Source organism: Gorilla gorilla, chromosome 14 (genome assembly GCF_029281585.2).
Source record: "Gorilla gorilla gorilla isolate KB3781 chromosome 14, NHGRI_mGorGor1-v2.1_pri, whole genome shotgun sequence".
Lineage (NCBI taxonomy): Eukaryota > Metazoa > Chordata > Mammalia > Primates > Hominidae > Gorilla > Gorilla gorilla.
In genome coordinates this window covers 55197430-55220639 of record NC_073238.2, presented here as the reverse complement: position 1 = coordinate 55220639, position 23210 = coordinate 55197430, and the positions used below count along the sequence as shown (strand labels likewise).

Genomic DNA, 23210 nt, shown 5'->3' with positions numbered 1-23210 from the left:
CTTCAAGAGGATTGATTTTTTTTTTAGATTGGCAGTTTAGAAGCTCTCAGGAAAGGCTGGAAGAATTAGACATTTTCAAAGGGCTGAGAAGAAACCACTGCCAAACAAAAATTCTATATCTAACCAAGCTGTAATTCACCTGAAGCTTTGTACATTGCCACCTTGAATGATTAGGAAGATGTTGGAGAAGATGGATACTGGGTTGGGAGTTTTTACTGGCAGCGTCTGTTGTGACTAAAGCTAGTGGAGGAAAGTAGTGGAAATAAAGACGATATCTATTTTTTTAAGCTGGTATATATTAGTAGCATAAAATAAGGTGGAGGTTACTGAAGTCTTGGCTTCTAATACTGGTTGTCATGAACACAGCCAGAAGAATCTGTCTTATGAAGGGTTCTCTGCAGATGTCTCCAGTGATGAAAGTCGAGATACTTGGCTGACTGGCATACATTTGGCAGTCTTAGAGACTGAAGAGCGGGCTTTTTGACATTTTTCTCCCTTCCTTTCATTCACCCAAATGACTTCAGAAATGTTTTCCTATTCCATTTCTGGGGATAAATTGTCACTGACCTTGTGATTTTTTTTTTTAGCTGTAAAATTCTGCTTTTCTAAGTTATTGCCCTGCCCTACGTTATATTTACTTGTAATTCACCACAGTAATCTAAACCAGAGCGGCAGCCTCAAGGATGTTTGGGTAGGAGGTAGTAACTCTTCATTGTTTCTCACATATAGAATGGTAGTATGTTCAGACAGCATGATCGTGATCTCAACCTAAATACAAGGCAGTGGTGCTACTAGGCCATGGTTCTAGATACTTGGCAAAAGAAGATCACAAATACGGCTTTAGAATAGTTTATCGACCCCACTCTGAGGCTATTGGGATGGACTTATTTAGACATTGATGGTGGGTAAGGTAACTATGAAGTTTGTTGTGAATTGAAAGGTACAGAAAAACGAGATGTTTTTAGAAATACACAGGAGGATAGCATTTAACTATGTGGTTCACCAAAATTTTGCCTCACATATTTTCTGTATTTTTAGAGTTTGGGAAGTTTCTTATACTTGAGAACTAACTGTATACAGAAATTATTTAATAGAGAAAAAAGCTAAAAATCCACTTCTCCTACCTTAAAAAGCTTGTATAATCAATAGGCAGACAAAACTGTATGGCTTATTTTTGGAGCCCACGTTCTACCAATGTCAAGAGCATCTCCAAAAGTTTAAGAAAGCACTACCAGTATGGGTACTTCAAAGGCAAGCTATAGTAATTTAAATTAACTTCGTTTTTACAGATATAAACTGAGGTGTCAAAGGTATCATTTCTTACATAAGTGTGTTTATGGTTTAACCTGCATTAATGTCCAAGTTTTATTAAAGTTGTTTTCCTTTTAGTAAACAGCATTTTAAGAGATCTGTACATGTGACCCATGTATAAAAACATTTGGCACTTGAAATTTAGGGTAAATGACAAAATAGCTGAATTGTCCATTTTCTCTCACTTTTGAAGGCAAATATTTATGCAGAGCTGTTTTTATTTCAGGAAGAAAAACTAAACCACCACGACCAGATTCCCCAGCCACTACGCCAAATATATCTGTGAAGAAGAAAAACAAAGATGGAAAGGGTACTACTGTGTAATACTTATAGGTCAAATAACACTCAGATTGCTTTATAGTGCCTACCTACTATAACTAGAAACCACCAGCTTTCTTGATATACTGCAGTGGATCTTATTGCTGCCACATGCTTGTTAGATACATTTGCCAAATTCTTAAAACTGATAGTAAAGTAGACCAAGAAACTCGTTTGAATGATTTTCACTTACCTGTCAAAATAATCTATTCTTTTCATTTAATAAAGAGACTCTTGGAAGAATTTAACCAGGTTAGATTTTCAGTTCATAGACCCTTTAATAAGTTGTCTTGAAATTCAAGCATTTGTATAACTGTTGCCCAAATTTGAAGAAAACTGTTATGGCTGACCTGCTGGCTCTAATCTAAAGAGAACTACTGTTGAGAGAGTTCACAAAGAGACAGAAAAAAATTATCTCAAAGTACTTTCTCCTAAATCATCACAAATCTTATGACAAGATTGCTTTGTTCACATATTTTATATGGGACTAATAAAAAGATCCTTATTAGATGCTAAAAATTATAACCATTATATCACCCATACTAACTAAATTATGTCACCAATACTAACTGAATTATGTAATATTTTTGTATAAATATAAGTGGCACTTCTAAGACTTTTAGTTGTCTTTTTTGAGGTTCTTTTAAATGAAATTTTGGTCATTTAGAAAGAAATTGTTTTTGTTTCAGGAAACACAATTTATCTTTGGGAGTTTTTACTGGCACTGCTCCAGGACAAGGCTACTTGTCCTAAATACATCAAGTGGACCCAGCGAGAGAAAGGCATTTTTAAATTGGTGGATTCTAAAGCAGTGTCTAGGTTGTGGGGGAAGCACAAAAACAAACCTGATATGAATTATGAGACCATGGGAAGAGCACTCAGGTATGCGAAGTTTTGGTATTTTATTGTGTTAAGAATATCATTTTCTAAATCGTAAAAAAAAATGTTAAGCTTAAGTTCAGCAAAGCACCAATAGTGGTAATGCAAATACATAATAAGAGGGTACATTTTCAGTCAGGTGCGGTGGCTCATGCCTGTAATCCCAACACTTTGGGAGGCTGAGGCCGGTGGATTGCTTGAGTCCAGGAGTTTAAGACCAGCCTGGGCAACATGGCAAAACCCTGTCTCTACTAAAAATACAAAAAATTAGCCAGGCGTGGTGGCGTGCACCTGTGGTCCCAGCTACTCGGCAGGCTGAGGTGGGAGAATCACCTGAGCCCGGGAGGTTGAGGCTGCAGTGATCCAGATTGTACTACTGAACTCCAGCTTGGGCAACTGGAGTGAGACCCTGTCTCAAAAAAAAAAGAGGGTACATTCTCAAACATGAATTGCAAGTATGATATGTTAGTTATTATAGTAGAATAAATCAGTGCTTCAGGACTACTAGACATCATGAGAATTTTGAACAAGAGTAACATTCTTAAGCTCACTTTTAGTTCATTTTTCAGTGATTCTGGCATTTATTCTTCAAGATACGCATGTATTTGAGAAAGATGTATTGGAAATAAGAATGATCTGAATGACTTTTAGGGGATAGACAGATATAGATATAAAATTTAGCAGTCTTAAACTAAAACTCTTTAATTACAGTTTTTGGGTTTTTTTAACATACACTTTTTAAGTTCTTGCTTTTGTTAAAATAGATGACAAAAGTTGGATCACTTCTATTGCATATGGTTAAATTTTATACACAAAAGTCAATCAAATTTACTGAATCAAATTTAAACTGATACATTTGCCAATTTAAATTTATTGAATCAAATTTAAACTGATAAAATTTGCCTAGTAGGAACATTTCTAGAAAGCTGTGGAGGAGAAACAATTTCTTGAGGCTTTTGGTAGTTTTGATTATCCTGGCAAGTTGGCAGAGGGGGGCTGAGTGTGGTGGCTCGCTTCTATAATCCCAGCATTTTGGGAGCCTGAGAAGGAAGGATCGTTTCAGCCTGGGAGTTCCAGATCAGCCTGGGCAACATGGCAAAACCCAGTCTCTGCCAAAAAATGCAAAAATTAGCCACGTGTGGTAGCATGCGCCTGTGGTCCCAGCTACTTAGGAGGCTGACGTGGAAAGATTGCTTAAGGCCAGGAGTTCAAGGCTGCAGTGAGCTGTGATCATGCTACCGCACTCCAGCCTGGGCAACAGAGCAAGACTCTGTCTCCAAATAAATAAGTAAATAAGTTAGCAGAAAGAGGAAGAAAAGTGAAAGACTAGAAGATTCCACATAGTTTATCAACAGTCCCCCAATCAGCATTAGTTTTAGATTTAGTTGGTAATAAGAACTTATCTCTATCTGTGCATAAATGTATGTTTATCTTATATAAAATAACAGCCCTTTATTTAGAAATTCTTTTCTCATTAGTTTGATTCCAACTTTAAAGTTTTGTTTATGATTAGGGAAATTTGATTTTGTTGAATATTTTAATTGATGTTTGATTGATTGATGAAATTGTCTGCTTTGAATAGGTACTATTACCAAAGGGGTATTCTGGCAAAAGTGGAAGGTCAGCGCTTGGTGTATCAGTTTAAAGAAATGCCAAAAGATCTTATATATATAAATGATGAGGATCCAAGTTCCAGCATAGAGTCTTCAGATCCATCGCTATCTTCATCAGCCACTTCAAATAGGAATCAAACCAGCCGGTCGAGAGTATCTTCAAGTCCAGGGGTAAAAGGAGGAGTCACTACAGTTCTAAAACCAGGGAATTCTAAAGCTGCAAAACCCAAAGATCCTGTGGAAGTTGCACAACCATCAGAAGTTTTGAGGACAGTGCAGCCCACGCAGTCTCCATATCCTACCCAGCTCTTCCGGACTGTTCATGTAGTACAGCCAGTACAGGCTGTCCCAGAGGGAGAAGCAGCTAGAACCAGTACCATGCAGGATGAAACATTAAATTCTTCCGTTCAGAGTATTAGGTGAGAAAACCAAACTACTGATGCTTATCACTTCAATATGTTTCTGACCAGAGACATTATTTGTTAAGTGGGTCAAGATTCAGAAATGAAAATAAAAGTATAAAGGTTTCAAGCTAGAATTCTTGGTTACCAGATTTTTCAGGAGCAGTTAATATTATGTCAGTCCTCTGATTATGCCACTGGTCCCTTTATTTACATTTTGACATTACTGGCATTCTGTCAAATACTATACCTTTGTATAACTGGATTGATCCATATAAGAAATTATCTAGATGTGAGAAAATCCAGGGTTTCAAATCTTTATTCAGGCCAAGTCAGAAGCTTCAAAAATTCAACATAAATTGACATATTAGGACATTGAGAGTGCATAGAGTTCCAAGCAATAAATGTTATTCCTTGGAAGATCCTATCTTCGAACAATTCTGAAGTTCAAATAGGAAGGGAGGCCAAGAATCTAAGGTCCTCTTTTAGAGTGGCAGAAGTTGAAAAAGTAGGTTTTTGTTTGTTTGTTTTTTCCAGTTAAATCAGATTTGCCTCAGAGCCCCAGGATAAGATGCTAAACAACAAATTGACTGAGAGAATCTGTCTGCCTTAGACTGATCTTCTGCAGAAATTTGGGACTAGTCTCAGCTGATTTAGAATGGGATTATGGGAGGAAGGCAGAAAATTATATGGATATTTGTAGCATTTTTCTGTTTATACTGTCATGAATTTCTAGAACATGAACTATAATAAAATCTAGCAGCCCTTTCAAAGCCAATAAAAATTATTATTTGATTACTTTTATTAGCAAACTTCAGTCTTACATTTTTATATTCCAGAACATAAATGTGGAGGTTTTGCTCAGTTGATCTTGGAGTAAGGTAACATTACCTAGAATCAAGGCAGACTTAGATGATTCAGTCTTCTTTGTATAGACAATTTAAAATGTTTGACCTTGTGAAAATATTCTCTTAAATCTTCACTTGATTTGCAAGGAGTACAAAGATGACCTTTACATTTTTAATTGGATGCTACATCTTTAACTGTTATTAAAGGAGTATATCTTGAGTAGCCCTTATCCAAAATGCCTGGGACCAGAAATATTTTGGATTTAGAATTGTTTCAGATTTTGAATCGTTGCATTATACTTACCCGGCACAGCATCCCAAATCCAAAAATCTGAGATCCAAAATGCTCCCGTGAGCATTTCCTTTGAGCATCTTATTGGTGCTCAAAAAGTTTCATATTTTAGATTTCAGATTTTCGGATTTGGGATGCTCAGTGGGTGCTTATTTAACTCTTACTGTCTGTATTCTCCCCTTAATGTTTTATATTTCCCTAGGCCCTGTGGGTTACAGGTGATGACTGGGTGTCTGGTTGGGAGTGTGTGGTTCCTCCCATTGGTTTCTAGGCTGTTTGTTGTTTGTATTTGTGTTGATAGGAGACCTACAGTGGCCACAGCTGATTCCATGGAATTTTTTTAGCATCTGTATTCAAAATATTCTTTTTAGACTGTGAGAATAAAACCAAAACAAAAAACTCTAGCTTTGAAAGATACTAAATTGTAGATATTATAGAGTAGGTTTTTGTTTTGTTTTGTTTTTTTGAGACAAAGTCTAGCTAGCTTTGTTGCCTAGGCTGGAGTGTAATGACACCGTCATAGCTCACTGCATCCTACTTCCAGGACTCGAGCAGTCCTCTCACCTCAGCCTTCCTCATAGCTGGGACTACAGGCATGTCCAGCTAATTTTTTAAATTTTTTGTAGAAATGGGGTTTTACTTTGTTGGTCTTGAACCAAGACCAACCAAGCGATCCTACCACCTTGGCCTCCTGAAGTGCTGGGATTATAAGTGTGAGCCACTGCATCTGGCCTAGAATGGTTTTTTATTAGGACAAGTTCTGGTTTTGTTATTTCTTATATTTTTTGTTTGCATTTCTGTAATTATCCAACCTTTTACTATGAAAAATTTCAAAGTATGGAAAAATTCAGCTAGTACTATGAACACTTATTTACTATCCACCTAAATTCACAAATTGATAGCATTTTGCATTATTTGTTTTCTCTATTTATTTATACCCTTTTTTCTCTTTGACTATATCTTTCTTGATTTTTGATGACTTATTAATAAAATCAGAGGCTTTTAACTTTTTTCCCTGTGGTTGAGAGAAGATGGAATGTATATGATTATATATATAATTAGATAAATTATTAATATAACAACAAGAGCTGACACAGAGCACTCTTTGTATTTCATACACTTTACATATAGTGAGGCATAGAATCCTCATAGCTCAATGAAGAATAGATAATATCCCCGTTTTATAGATGTGGAAACTGAAGCAAGGAGAGACCAGGGAACTTGGTCACATGTAGCAGATGGTGGAGATAGTATTTTAATGCTAGCTGTTTAGCTGCAAGCATTGAAGTTAATGACTTGCTACACTGCCTACCGATTTACATAAATCACAGGAATTGTCAGTTATTTACAGTAAAACAGCAACATCTTAATTTTGTCCTTCACTCATTTCTTTTTATTTCATGTGATTGCATGTATCTATGTTGATTCAGTTAAGCTTTTCTTAATTGGTGTACAGTATATATGCTCAGTTTTTACAAATTTACAAAAAGAAGCCAGTTTGATTCTGGCTTCATGGTAGTCAAAGAAACAACAACAGAAATAAACTGCTGGTAAACTATTTTCTGAAAATTGCCCCTTGGTAAACATTGGAGACCATTTTACCTAGCATAACTTTTATTTATCCAAGCATTAATAATTTTTCTTAGGATCTTTTAAATAAATTATCCTGGCCAGGTGCAGTGCCTCACACCTGTAATCCTAACACTTTGGGAGGCCGAGGCGGGTGGATCACCTGAGGTCGGGAGTTTGAAACCAGCCTGGCCAATATGGCAAAACCCTGTCTCTACTAAAAATACAAAAATTAGCTGGGTATGGTGGCAGGCACCTGTAATCCTAGCTACTCAGGAGGCTGAGGCAGGAGAATAACTTGAACCCAGGAGGGGCAGAGGTTGCAGTGAGCCAAGATTGCATCACTGCACTCCAGCCGGGGCTACAGAGTGAGACCCCATCTCAAGTAAATAAATAAATAAATAAATAAATAAACCTGTGAAAATGTATAATGTGTAGGTTATCTTAAAAGCATATAGAAGCTGGGCGCGGTGGCTCATGCCTGTAATCCCAGCACTGTGGGAGGCCGAGGCGGGTGAATCACGAGGTCAGGAGTTCGAGACCAGCCTTCCCAACGTGGTGAAAACCTGACTCTACTAAAAATACAAAAAATTAGCTAGGCGTAGTGGCGGGCGCCTGTAATTCCAGCTACTTGGGAGGCTGAGGCAGAAGAATCGCTTGAACCTGGGAGGCAGAGGTTGCAGTGAGCTGAGATGGCGCCACTGCACTCCAGCCCAAGTGACAGGGTGAGACTCTGTCTCAAAAAAAAAAAAAAAAAAAAAAAAAAAAAAACAACTTTACAGCTCTTCAGCCTTGCTAATTATTAGATGTGAAATTGAATCACGTTAATTATTTTGAGTCTGTTTCCTTATCTATAAAGCACAGATGATAATATTTAACCTTCCACTTGGCTGTGACAATTAAATGACACCTGACACCTGAGTAGATCCTCAGCAAATGCTAAATGTTATATGGTCTGTGTTAGTTTCAGAAATTTTGATAAATTGTAAATTACCAATATTTTTCCAGTTGTTTACAAGCAGCTTAGGAGATTTTTAAAAAGTAGTCAGCTGTAATAGAATCTGTATTACATAATACAACCAGACGCAACTGACAGTTTAATCATTAACTAAGAAAAAAGTAATTCTGTGGTTGGCAAAGACTTAATAATATTTTATTTAATCTCTGAATTTGTATTATTGAAAATTGTTTTAGAATTTGTTCCAATAAGCCAATATATTTGCATTGTAGATGGTATAGATAAGTATATGCATTTTCTGACAGATGGCAGTCAGGTGTCTCAAGAAAAGGACTTTTTTTTTGAGACTGAGTCTCCCTCTGTAGCCCAGGCTGGAGTGCAGTGGCACGATCTCGCTCACACTGCTCCCTTCACCTCCCAGCTCCTGGTTCAAGCAATTCTCCTGCCTCAGCCTCCCGAGTAGCTGGGATTATAGGCACTCGCCACCAGGCCCAGCTAATTTTTTTTTCTTTTTTTTTTTTTTTTGAGACGGAGTCTTGCTCTGTCAACCAGGCTGGAGTGCAGTGGCGCGATCTCGGCTCACTGCAAGCTCCGCCTCCCAGGTTCACGCCATTCTCCTGCCTCAGCCTCCCCAGCAGCTGGGACTACAGGCGCCCGCCACCACACCCGACTATGCCCAGCTAATTTTTGTATTTTTAATAGAGATGGGGTTTCACCATGTTGACCAGGCTGTCTTGAACTCTGTACCTCGTGATCCACCCACCTTGGACTCCCAAAGTGCTGGGATTACAGGCGTGAGCCACCGCGCCCGGCCAAGAAAAGGACATCTTTTTCTAATTTAAACAGAAGCAGCGAAGTCCTAGTGGCAGCCCTGATTAGCAATATGGAAAATTTCCAAGTACATTATTGCTTGTGTCATACCTTACAGAAGGAAAGAAGAATGAGAGAGGCATATATTAGAGAGTTGTAACTGCCTGTTGTTTAAGGATAGAATAATAAGTACTCATCTTTAGTATTTACTAAAGATGAAGTTGCTCAGGACTTAAGTGGCGGCAGTCTGTTGTAATGGTAAGGCGGCACATCGGCTCTGCAGTCAGATGGCCTCTCTTCTTCTCTAACTGGTCACCTTATGCAAGCTGTTGCAACCTGTTTGTGCATCAGCGTTTTCGTATGTAAGATGGGGATAATATTTGTAGGGTGGCAAGGTTATACATATTATAAGGTTATGCATATTGATGTAATCTGTGTGCTAACTATATGCCAAGTACTATTTTATCTATGTGTATGTTATGTAAACTCTTGTCATGGGAAGCCCTTAGGCCCTTTTTATTTAAAAATGGTATCTGGGCTGGGCACGGTGGCTCACGTGATGTCAATGATGTCAGGAGTTCAAGAACAGCCTGGCCAACGTGGTGAAACCCTGTTCCTACTAAAAATACAAAAAAATTAGCCTGGCATGGTGGCGGGTGCCTATAATCCCAGCTACTCGGGAGGCTGAGGCAGAGAATTGCTTGAACCTGGAAGGTGGAGGTTGCAGTGAGCTGAGATCGCACCACTGCACTCCAGCCTGGGCAACACAGCGAGACTCCATCTCAAAAAAAAAAAAAAAAATGGTATCTGGCTATAGCGTCAGGTACTGTACCCAGGCTCCCATCTCACCCCAGATTTCCCTGAATCAAATGGGCAAGAGAACTTGGGTGGCCATCTAAGTTTGGTAATCTGTATCCTGCATGAATGGGAGGGCTCTAGTCATCCTGTGTCTGTATTCCCACTTCTTTTGAACGTGTCCTGAATTGCTCTGGGTCTTTGTTTCATCTTTCCACCAAGCCAATTTGTTTTTCTCCTCCACTATTTTATTTCTCATATGTGAGAAACAGACTGCATAACTAACTTTCAAAATGTAGCTTTAATAATCTAGTGGTAATATTTAATGCTTGGTTTATGGAGACTAGTCTAGCTGTCAGCTGTTTGAAATAGCAAGTATCTTTCATTAAATAACTTTACAGAATTCAAAGGACACAGTTGACATCCAGATACTGAGATTTTTCAACAGCATTTGTTTTATACTATATTAACAATAACCTTAACTATAAATTTCAGAGCTGTGAACTTTTTAAATTAGATTGACTCATAATATCATTTATGTAACTTTCTCTTCAATGAGTGGGATTAACAACCTACATAAACTAGATTTTGCATTAAAGGATTTTATGTTAAACTGTAGCTTTATGACCAAAATTTGTGAAAATTATTTGAACCTGGAAAACTACTAAAACATGCTTCTATGTATTTTTCCAAAGCTTAGCCATATTTTCTCTACCAGTCCAGGAGCCCTGACAGGTTAATTATAATCATGGCTTGTTTCATCTAAATATGACATGAAATGTGAGCTATTAAAATTCTAAGAATTCCGTCATATGGTTAAGACTGAGGTAGGTTTTTTGTTTAGGTTAATTAAGCACTTCTCCCTTTATATGTAAAAACAGGTTGAATACAATTATATGAATTTTGGTAATTATTGTGGATGAGCATGTTGGTAACATTATCTCTCAAATATTAAAATAGCAGGCCGGGCACAGTGGCTCATGCCTATCATCCCAGCACTTTGGGAGGCCGAGGCGGGTGGATCACCTGAGGTCAGGACTTTGAGACCAGCCTGACCAACATAGAAAACCCCATCTCAATTAAAAATACAAAAATTAGCCGGGTGTGGTGGCACGTGACTATAATCCCAGCTACTCGGGAGGCTGACAGGAGAATGGCTTGAACCCAGGAGGCGGAGGTTACAGTGAGCCAAGATCACGCCACTGTACTCCAGCCTGAGCAACAAGAGTGAAACTCCATCTAAAAAAAAAAAAAAAAGCAGGAATGAATCAAACAGATTTGCTTTTAAATTCCTAATTTTAAGAAGCTCATGCAAACTTCTTGCTAAGCATTTTAACATCCTCCTCCTTCCCCAACAAAATTAGCTCCTCATTTGTGTTAATGTGGCCCTATGTACAGACCTTTCTTCCATAGCACTCAGCAGATGGTATCATAGTTAATGGCCTGAGAGTTTTGTGTTAGGCATCTCTGTATGTAGTGTTTAATACAAAGTCTGGCATGATATTGGTCATGCTCTGTTGAAAATATGGGAAGCAGCATTTTGAAACACATAACTGGTATTTTGTAAAATGACTTGTCAAGTGTTAAAGTTTTAAATGATGTAGAATATGCTAATTGTCTCACTTTAATTTCATCATCTCAATAGGACTATACAGGCTCCAACCCAAGTTCCAGTGGTTGTGTCTCCTAGGAATCAGCAGTTGCATACAGTAACACTCCAAACAGTGCCACTCACAACAGTTATAGCCAGCACAGATCCATCAGCAGGTACTGGATCTCAGAAGTTTATTTTACAAGCCATTCCATCATCACAGCCCATGACCGTACTGAAAGAAAATGTCATGCTGCAGTCACAAAAGGCGGGCTCTCCTCCTTCAATTGTCTTGGGCCCTGCCCAGGTTCAGCAGGTCCTTACTAGCAATGTTCAGACCATTTGCAATGGAACCGTCAGTGTGGCTTCCTCTCCATCCTTCAGTGCTACTGCACCTGTGGTGACCTTTTCTCCTCGCAGTTCACAGCTGGTTGCTCACCCACCTGGCACTGTAATCACTTCAGTTATCAAAACTCAAGAAACAAAAACTCTTACACAGGAAGTAGAGAAAAAGGAATCTGAAGATCATTTGAAAGAGAACACTGAGAAAACAGAGCAGCAGCCACAGCCTTATGTGATGGTAGTGTCCAGTTCCAATGGATTTACTTCTCAGGTAGCTATGAAACAAAACGAACTGCTGGAACCCAACTCTTTTTAGTTAGTATACCAAAGCTTATGAATAATTGTTTGTTAATTGAACATTTTCAATTATATGCAGACTGACTGATTCTAAGATAAATTCTAAGGAGGTTTCTAATTTTGTAATTGTTAAAAATAGAGTTAATTTTGACTTTGTTAGATGAGGGAGGAAAACTCAACTGTTTCTCTTTGTTATCTAAATGTTTCAGAATTCAATCGTGAAGGAACAGGCATTTTACACTATGAAGACATTCTTTTGAGATTTTTATTTCAGTTGCTATATCATAAGCATTTTTAAAGTTTCTTTTCTAATTTTACATTGTATTAGATTTTCTGATTCTTTTGTAAATACAGAACTTAAATAGAAGGCAACAGGAAATTTATATAGGAACTATTTTCATTCCACTTGTGTAAGTTAAGTCTTGACTCTTTCAAATGCAAAAAACCTATTTTATGCTTTGTTAAAATTATGGTGTCACTTAGATTGACTTTAGTTGACTGCACTATATAATATAGAACTATGAATATGTAGAATAACATGAAAAATTGGAGGTGCTGGTGGTATGGCTGACCCTGTTTCAGAAGCAGGATAGTATAAAAGCATCAGCCTAAGAATGGCACTCCCACTAACTAGCTATGTAATCTTGACCTCTTTGGGCTTTAGTTCCTCTCATAAAAGGAAGAGATGTATTGGACTAGACTAGATGATCACCACTTTCTCTTCTAGTTCTAATTTTTTTAATTCTAATACCTATATTTTCAAGTTATGTCAATTAAATCATTACCAGGTTATTTCCTAATGTAAGAATAGCTAAAATGTTGCAGAGAAATAAGTGACCCAACAAAATTTATTCATCTATTATGGGTAAGATCTGCCATAAATTCTTCCTAAATAATTTGTTTACTAACTCTTTAGGCCACTGTGCTTTGCGGTCCATTAGTAAACTTGTGTTGCTAAGTGCTAAACAGAATACTGCTATTTTGAGAGAGTCAAGACTCTTTCTTAAGGGCCAAGAAAGCAACTTGAGCCTTGGGCTAATCTGGCTGAGTAGTCAGTTATAAAAGCATAATTGCTTTATATTTTGGATCATTTTTTATTGGGGGCGGACTTGGGGGGGTTGCATACAAAGATAACATATATATCCAACTTTCTGAAATGAAATGTTTTTAGATTACTTTTTCAACTGTAAATAATGTACATTTAATGTCACAAGAAAAAATATCTTCTGCAAATTTTCTAGTATAACAGAAATTTTTGTAGATGAAAAAAATCATTATGTTTAGAGGTCTAATGCTATGTTTTCATATTACAGAGTGAATTTGTATTTAAACAAAAATTTAAATTTTGGAATCCTCTAAACATTTTTGTATCTTTAATTGGTTTATTATTAAATAAATCATATAAAAACTCTCAGTGTCTGTTTTCAGGCAAAAGTTTCTTAAAGAATAAGTGTGCAGAGAATATTACTAGAACATTAGCATTACTTAATGTTTATAAATAAATTTCATTAGTCAGAATTGCAGAATATCATCCTTTCACTTTTCCTTTCTAGCAGGCCAAATGGCAATTTCTAAACATCACACAATGGATTACCAAGTTGTAAAAATTAGACAACAATAAAATATTCCCAGTAATAATATTAAACACACTTTTGTTTTGTTTTGTTTTTGAGACAGAGTCTTAGCTCTGTCACCCAGGCTGGAGTATAGTGGCGTGACCTTGGCTCACTGCAACCTCCACCTCCCAGGTTCAAGCTATTCTCCTGCCTCAGCCTCTCAAGTAGCTGGGATTACAGGTGCCCACCACCACACCCAGCTAATTTTTTGTGTTTTTAGTAGAGACAGAGTTTCACCATGTTGGCCAGGCTGGTCTTGAACTCCTGATCTCTGGTGATCCGCTCGCCTCGGCCTCCCAGAGTGCTGGGATTATAGGCGTGAGCCATCATGCCCCACCTAAGCACACTTTTGAAAACGAGTTTTCTAGTTAGAAACTAGGTCAGTTAATAGTTAAACTTGGAAAACATAGAAAAATTTTCTTATGAAAATTAAAATCTCTGTAATCCAATACCCCATATCCAGAAGTAACTTTCACTTACTCATTTTTTCATGTTTGTGAATATTCTTCCAAAATGTGATTTTAAAGGCCGTGTAATACTATATTAGTATACCAAAATCCAGTTAAATAAAACCTTTTTAACTAGATAAGTTAGTTTTATGGTTTTTTCACCACATAGATAGTGAATATCAGTGTCTTAGTTCATTTTCTTTGTTGCTGCTATAACAGAATACCTGAGACTGGGTAATTTATAACAAACAGAAATTGATTTGCCCACAGTTCTGGAGTCTGGGAAGTCCGATATCAATGCACCAACAGGTTTGACGGTTCTCATTCCAAACAGTGCCTGAACACTGTGTCCTCTGGAGGGGAAGAAGGCTTCATCTTCAAATGGCAAAGACAAAAGCGAAGACAGCCCACTTCCACTTCCAAAAGACTTTTTATTTATTTATTTATTTATTTATTTATTTATTTTTGAGACAGATTTTTGCTCTTGATGCCCAGGCTGGAGTGCAATGGCGTGATCTCAGCTCACCTCAACTTCTGTCTCCCAGGTTCAAGTGATTCTTCTACCTCAGCCTCCCAAGTAGCTGGGATTACAGGCATGTGCCACCATGCCCAGCTAATTTTCTATTTTTAGTAGAGGCGGGGTTTCTCCATGTTGGTCAAACTGGTCTCGAACTCCCAACCTCAGGTGATCCGTCCGCCTCAGCCTCCCAAAGTGCTGGGATTACAGGCACGAGCCACCGCACCCAGCCAAGCCTTTTTATGATGGCATTAAACCCATCCATGAAGGTGGAGCCCTCCTGGTCTAATCACTGCTTAAAGGCCCCACCTCCCAATACCTTTACTTTGGCAATTAAATTTCAACATGAGTTTTGGAGGGAACAAACATTCCAGCCATAGCATACAGTACATAATGGTTTTTTAAAAATTACGGATCTTGCATTATTTTTGAGTCAGTTATCCTTATAGGAGATACCAGATAAACTCTCTTTATTTATAATAGTAACACCATTTAAATTGTGTATGGGTTTTTTTTACTTTAAGAAGTATAGTATGAGAATTTTTAGAGACACTATTATTTAAGGTTATTGGAATAGTGTACAATTACCATGAATACTGAAATTTTAAAGATGGGAAAAGAAGTCTGGGTGCAGTGTCTGTCACCTGTCATCTCAGCACTTTGGGAGGCCGAGGTGGGAGGATCACTTGAGCTCAGGAGTTTAAGACCAGCCTGGGCAACATAGTGAGATGTCATCTTTACAAAAATTCAAAAAATTAGCCAGGTGTAGTGATGCATTCCTGTGGTCCCAGCTACTTGGGAGGCCAAGGCAGGAGGATCACTTGAGGCAGGGAGATGGAGGCTGCAGTGAGCCATGATCATGCCACCACACTCCAGCCTAGGTGACAGAGGGAGAGACCCTGTATTCGGGAAAAAAAAAAAAAAAAAAAAGGGAGAAGAAAGTCATATAGTAAGAACCTTAAAACTTCAAAAGCTTAGTCTTTTGGTCTTAACTAAGTACCAGCTACTAAGGAACCTGTTTTTCCCCCATTAGAATGTCTTATGTATCCATATATTCCTTTTTTATATCTATAGCTATCATCCTAGTTGTAGTCTTTTCTGTGTTATTCTCGCCACAGTTTATTCACTTAAACCATATATGAGTGTGTATTTTGTGGCAGGCAGTATTCTCTGTGCTGGAGATAGGTCAGTGAACAAAACAGACAATAGCCTCCCAAGTGACTTCCTGCTTGTGAACTCTTAGTTTATCAATATGAACTGTTTTTACTCACACTTCTGACACTAAAAGCTTGGGATTTTTTCACACCCACACCCAGTTCTGACACCAACTGGGTGTCTTTGTCCTACAATTCAGTTCAATTCTGACCCTAACCACTTGGAGTTAGCACAGACCCCACAGGTTAAGGGGCTTAGTCTCTCAAAACTGCCCCTCCTTCAGATGCCCATTGCAAGTCCCAGGTTTCCACTTGTACTTCTGACCAGCTGGCTATAAATCAGGGGTTCCCATGACCCCCACCCACTTAGGTTGGATAATTTGCTAAAAGAGCACACAAAACTCAGGGAACCAATTTACTGGTTTACATTTATGTCAGTTTATTATAAAGAATACAGCTCATGAACAGCCAAATGAAAGAAATGCATAAAGCAATGAATGGGAGGAAGTGAACAGAGCTGCTCTCCCGTCTCACGATGTGCCACCCACATAGCACCTCAAAGTATTTACCAGCCTAGATGTTCTCCAGACACCATCATTTTAAGAGTTTTTAAATGCAGCTTTTATTACATAGGCATGCCTGATTAAATCATTGGCCATTGGTGATTGAACTCAATCTCTACACCCTCTCCCCTCCCTGGGGATGGGACTGAAAGTTCCAACTCTAATTACATGGTTGGTTTCTCTGGAAATCATTTCCCATCCTGAAACTATCTGGGGACCCATGAAGTGTCCACCTTATTAGCATAAACTCAGGTATGGTTGAAAGGAGCTTGTTACGAATAACAAAAGATACTCTTATCCCTTCTAAATGCCAAAGGTTTCAGAAGCTAGGGTGTCAGGAACCTAGGGATGAAAGCCAAATAAAATGTTTTTATTGTATCACAATCATGCACCTATTTACAGAATAGTCTTTCTAAAATATCCCTTGGCAGTTTGGGCAATATAATGAGACCCCATCTCCAGAAAAAGTAAAAATATCACAGTGCATGGTGGCAAGAGCCTGTAGTCCCAGCTATTCAGGAGGCTGAAGTGGGAGATCTGTTGAGCCTGGGAGGCTGATGCTGCAGTGAGCTGTGATTACAGCACTGCACTCCAGCCTGGGTGACAGAATGAGACCCTGTCTCAAAAATATCAAATAAAAATATCCCTTGGGAATACATAATGTTCATATATGGAAACCCTCAATACCTTTCTACTTGTAGGATAAGGTCCAAAATCCTTAGCTTACCATTCAAATTCCTCCATCAAACTGGGTTCCTAGGCCAACTATTTCAGTGTTATCCTTTTTTTTTTTTCTTTGAGACAGTTTCTCGCTCTGTTACTAAGTCTGGAGTGCAGTGGCACAATCTTGGCTTACTGCAACCACCGCCTCCTGGGGCTCAAGCGTTCCTTAGCCTCCTGAGTAGCTGGGACCACAGGTGTGTACTGTGCCTGGCTAATTTTTTTTTTTTTTTTTTTGTATTTTTGTAGAAAGGGGTTTTTGCCATGTTGCCTAGGCTGGTCTCCAACTCTTGGGCTCAAGAGATCCGCCCCCCCTTAGCCTCCCAAAGTGCTGAGATTACAGGATTGAGCCCTTGTACCCTGCCGATGTTTTTCTTAAAATGCAAATTTTTTGGTTCCACCCCATACTTAGTGAATTTACATCTCATGGGAAAGCTGTACAATTTGCTTTTTTTTTTTTTTTTCCTCCCGAAACAGAGTCTCATTCTGTCGCCCAGGCTGGAGTGTAGTGGCACGATCTCGGCTCACTGCAACCTCCGCCTCCTGGGTTCAAGCAATTTTCCTGTCTCAGCCTCCCAAGTAGCTAGGATTACAGGCGCCTGCCACCACGCCCAGCTAATTTTGGTATTTTTAGTAGAGACGGGGTTTTGCCATGTTGCCCAGGCTGGTCTCGAACACCTGACCTCAGGTGATACGCCCACGTCGGCCTCTCAAAATGCTGAGATTACAGGCATGAACCATCGTGCCCGGCCTCTACTTGAATTTTACAGTCAGTTTGTCAACTTCTAAAAGGGAAAAGCCTCTGGGATTTTTAGTTTTATTTTATTTCAGAGATGGGGTCTTGTTATATTGCCTAGGCTGGTCTCGGACTCCTGGCCTCAAGCGAACTTCTGGCCTCCTGTCTCAGGCCCCAGTAGCTGAGATTACAGCCCCACTTGGGATTTTGATTGGGATCATGTTGAGTCTATAGGTCAGTCTCGGAAGATCTCAACAATATTGAGTCTTTGACTCATCAATTTGGAGGAGTTCTCCATTTTTCAGTCTTCTTTAATTTTTTTTTTTTTTTTTTTTGAAATGGAGTCTCGCTCTCTCGCCCAGGCTGGAGTGCAGTGGCACAATCTCGGCTCACTGCAAGCTCCGCCTCCCGGGTTCACCCATTCTCCTGCCTCAGCCTCCCGAGTGGCTGGGACTACCGGGCGCCCGCCACCACGCCCGGCTAGTTTTTTTGTATTTCTTTAGTAGAGACTGGGTTTCACCGTGTTAGCCAGGATGGTCTCCATCTCCTGACCTCGTGATCCGCCCGCCTCGCCCTCCCAAAGTGCTGGGATTACAGGCGTGAGCCACCGCGCCCGGCCAATTTCTTTTCTTTTTTTCTTTTTCTTTTCTTTTCTTTTTTTTCTTTTTGAGACGGAGTTTCACTCTTGTTGCCCAGGCTGGAGTGCAGTGGCGCAATCTTGGTTCACCGCAACCTCCGCCTGCTGGGTTCAAGTGATTCTCCTGCCTCAGCCTCCCCCGGAGCTGGGATTACAGGCATGTGCCACCACGACCGATTAATTTTGTATTTTTAATAGAGGCGGGATTTCTCCATGTTGTTCAGGCTGGTCTTGAGCTCCCGACCTCAGGCGATCCACCCATCTCGGCCTCCCAAGTCTTCTTTAATTTCTTTCTGCAATGTTTTATAGTTTCCAGTGCACATGTCTTGCATATCTCTTGTCAGATTTACTTTTTAGTATTTAATATTTTTTATGTTACTGTAAATGTCATGGCTTTTTACATTTTAAATTTTGATTATTAGTGATTTTGCTTTAAATCTTTTTTCTATTTTATTAAAGTATAACTTTGTAAAGTGCACAAATCCATATATAAAACTTTGTAAAGTGCACAAATCCATAAACCTCTCTTTGGGAAAGCTTTATTGTGAAAAAGATACAAATAAGATAGTCTTGTTAGATTCAGTTCGGAAGGAAATTATCAAGTGTAATACGCTTACTTAAGGATGGCCTCGACATTAGATTGGGAAGATTTTCTCTTTCAAATGAATGAAAATGATCCCTTTCATAGGAAGATGTTAGGTAACGCAGGATAAGTGACTAAATATTTTCACTCTTCGAGTTGAAGACCAATTATCCTTCAAGAAATGTCCCCTAATCCAGCATGGTTATTCTTCACCTTCTTTAAATTAACCAAGCGAAGTACATTGGCATATTTAGTTGTGTCATTTGCATATGAAAACATATTTTATCAATGACTTCTTAAGTATTTGTCTCTCCTTCCTCCCAAGGTTTCAATAAACTGATGCCAAGAATTTATGGAGAAAATTATAAAAGTTTACTAAAAGATATGAGAAACGGAATGAATGAAGCAAGCAAGGAAAGATATCATTTCTCCCCAAGCTAGTCTGCAAAATAAATAAAGTGAAAAATTTTTGTTGTTGTTGTTGTTGCTGTTGTTTTTTTAAAGACAAAGAGGCTCGCACTGTTGCCCAGGCTGGAGTGCAGTGGCATGATCATAGCCTCAACTTCTTGGGCTCAAGCGATCCTCCTGACTCAGCCTCCCAAATAGCTGAGGCACATGCCACCATGCTTGGCTAATGCTTTCTATTTATTTATTTTTTGTACAGACAAGTTCTCCCCATCTTGCCCAGGCTGGTCTTGAACTCCTGGGCTCAAGCAATTTTTCTGCCTTGGCCTCCCAAAGTGCTGAGATTACAGGCATGAGCTACTGCACCCAGGCTGCACAAATCTTGTGTATAACTTGATACAATTTTATGTCTCAATACACTTCTGTGATTACCAGCCAGATCAAGATATGTAATATTTCCTGCATCCAAGAAGGTTTCTTTATGCCCCTGCTCCCCACCCTCCCTGACAACCAGGAGATTCCCTTATGATACCTCTCACTACAGTTTTTTATCTTCATATAAATGGAATCAATCATGATGTACTCTGTCTGGCTTCTTTACCTCAACTTATGTATATAGGATTCATCCATATTGTCTGGTATAGTAGTAGTACATTCTTATTCATTGCTATGTAATTTTTTTATCCAATTTGAGGACATTTAGATTATTTCCAGTTTTTGCTACTGTGGATAATGCTGCGATGAATATTCTTGTATATGATCATAAATACTCAGGTATATGCCCAGTGGTACAATTATTGGGTAGTATGGTATGTGTATAACTAGCTTTAGTAGATAGTGTCTGATATAGTTTGGGTATGTGCCCTCACCCAAACCTCATGTCAAATTATAATCCCCAATGTTGGAGGTTGGGCCTGATGGGAGGTAATTGGATCATGGGAGTGGGTTTCTTATGAATGATTAAGTACCATCCCCCTTGGTACTGTCCTCGCAACAGTGAATGAGTTCTTGGGAAAGCTGGTTGTTTAAAAGTGTGTGGCACCTCCCCCCACCCTACTTGCTCTTGCTCCTGCCAGGTAAGATGCCGGCTCTACCTTTGCCTTCTGCTATGATTGGAAGCTTCCTGAGGGCTCCCCAAAAGCAGAAGCTGCTATGCTTCTTGTGCAGTCTGCAGAACCATGAGCCAATTAAACATTTTTTCTTTATAAATTACCCAGTCTCAGGTATTTCTTTATAGCAATGCAAGAACAGACTAATACAGTGTCACACAGTTTTCCAAAATGATCAACTAATTTAAACTCTCATCAACAATATATGAAACATATAGTTGCTCCATATTCTTGTCAATGCTTGGTATTGGAAGTCCTTTTAATTTAAGCCATTCTGGTGGTAGTTTTGGAATCTCATAATTTCAATGTCCATGATACAGCTATTTTTTTTTTTTTTGAGACAGTCTGACTCTATTGCCCAGGCTGTAGTGCAGTGGTGCCACCTTGCTCACTGCAACCTCCGCCTCCCAGGTTCGGGCAATTTTGTGCCTCAGCCTCCCTAGTAGCTGGGATTACAGGTGCTCACCACCACGCCCAGTTAATTTTTGTATTTTTAGTAGAGATGGGGTTTTGTTATGCTGCCCAGGCTGGTCTCCAACTCCTGGCCTCAAGGGAGCCACCCACCTCAAGCTCCCAAAATGTTGGAATTACAGGTGTGAGCCACTGTGCCTGGCCATGATATAGCTATTAATATAGAACTCTTCATGTTGGACCTATAGGTCAATCTTGGAATTCGCCCTTTCAGAGGCTATTCATATTTATATGCATATTGGTGCATGGCAGGGGCTGGTGTACACACCTTGGTGTATGGCTGAGCCATAACTGGAGCATACTGAGAATAACCCTATTCTAAGTGTGTTTGGAGTCCTAGGCTAAGGAAGCCAGGAGTAGCCAACACTAAGATTCACTCCTTATCTATGAAGGACATCCACACCCCTGCCCCATCTCTTAGAACACAGGCTGTACAGTGGAGCAAGGCCCTTTGTTTTGGGTTAAATGGAGGTTGCTAGAAGGAGGGTGCTAAGTGAAAATGCTATATAGACTACACGCTTTTTTTAATGAACAGTAGCGGTTCTCCAGGCCAGCCCACCACCACTGGACCACCCCTGTATGTAAGTCCTGAATAAACCTTGTATCTCCTTAGCTGGCTCTGCCTCTCCTATAGTACCATCCCAATCGGAATCAATGGGAATCTGGAAGGACAACTGGCCATTTAGATAACACGTGAAAATTAACCAATGTAATTGGTTACATTGTAACATTATTATTAAAAATATTTTTTAAATTTTTATATATTATTATTAAAAAATACATATGAACATTTCAATAAAGGCAGAAAAAGCACTTGATATTGAATGCTTTCCTCCTGATGTTACAACCAAGACAAGTAAGTCCATTATCACTATTTCTATTCAATAGTGGACATACTAGCCAGCAACAAAACTAAAACGTATAAAGATTACAGAGAAGTTAAACCATCTTTATTCACGATTGCAAGATTGTCATCACATAAATTCCAAAAGACTCTACACAGTATTACAAATAATAAGGGAACTTAGCAAGATGCTTGAATGTAACATCAATATGTAAAAATCAATAGCGTTTCTATAGTCTTACAACAAACGAGAATATTTTAAAAATGCTATTTAACATCGCATTCAAAACACTATTCAAGAAGAAATCTAATGAAAGATATGTTTGATCTCTATACTGCAGTCTATCCAAGCACAACTGCATTAAAGTATAAATATGCGTACAATCTACAAAACATTGCCAGGAGAAATTAGAGGCCACTTAAATAAACGGCCACTTAAATGGATTGAAGGACTTAATATTGTTAATATACTAGTTATCCCCAAACAGATCTATAGATCCAATGCAAGCCCAGTACAAGTCCCAGCAGTTTTGTTTTTTTTTAAACTGACAAGCTAATTCCAAAATCACCTAGAAATACAATGGCCTTAGAATAAGCCAAAGCAATCTTGGGAGAATAAAGGACTTCAAGACTTATTATAAAGCTACGTTAATTAACACAGTTTGGTAGTGGGATAAAGTCAGATAAAGACCACTCCCTCCAGCTCCCCAATCTGACCCCACCCCTGGAACGCGCTGGCAGCTTTCCCCATGGGATGTGCATGGGTCAAAGGGCGCTGAGGGAGGACCTGACCGACTGGGTTGGGAAACAAAGCGGCCCTGAGATCACTTCAGGCCACCTTCCGCCCCTCAGTGCTTTCGTATAGAAAAGGTTTTCCTTCTTGATCTGGGAAGCCCACTAAGAAGAAAGCCTGGGCTGTGGAGTTATGAGGAAGGGAATGAATAGTATGCGGGCGCCGGGCGCGTCTCCCCGGGCACCAGAAGGCTTTTAGCCGCTGCTAGGTCAGGACGACTTCTAGCGAGTCCCAGCCCTTTGCCATTCCCAGCGCAATGATCGCGGGAATCCAGGCGCCATCCAGGTCCCTCTGTTCACTGAAAAGACCACGCAGCCGCCAGTGACATCACGGAGACGAAAGCCATGATAAAACCCAGGGAAAACGGAGCTCGAAGTAGCTTGTGTTATATATATATATAAAACACAATATATAACACTATATATATAATATATAACACTATAATATATAACACTATTATATATAATATATAACTATGTATTATATAACACTAATATATAATATATAACACTAATATAACGCTAATATATAATATATATAATATATAATATATAACACTAATATATATAATATATAACACTATAATATA

At 39.0% G+C, this 23210-nt stretch overlaps 1 protein-coding gene across 6 annotated transcripts in view; it reads left to right on the top strand.

The window, feature by feature from the left end:
• The window catches only part of ELF1 (E74 like ETS transcription factor 1), a 126104-nt gene extending 112666 nt beyond the window's left edge, over window positions 1-13438 (top strand). For all 6 annotated transcript variants that reach the window (XM_055360028.2, XM_055360031.2, XM_055360024.2 and 3 more), the window contains 4 exons: window positions 1538-1621; window positions 2319-2511; window positions 4091-4540; window positions 11440-13438. In XM_055360028.2, the coding sequence (XP_055216003.1) occupies window positions 1538-1621; window positions 2319-2511; window positions 4091-4540; window positions 11440-12043 (1331 nt within the window). In that variant the 3' untranslated portion in view covers window positions 12044-13438. The remainder of the gene's footprint in view (window positions 1-1537; window positions 1622-2318; window positions 2512-4090; window positions 4541-11439) is intronic.
• The last annotated feature ends 9772 nt before the right edge of the window (window positions 13439-23210 follow it).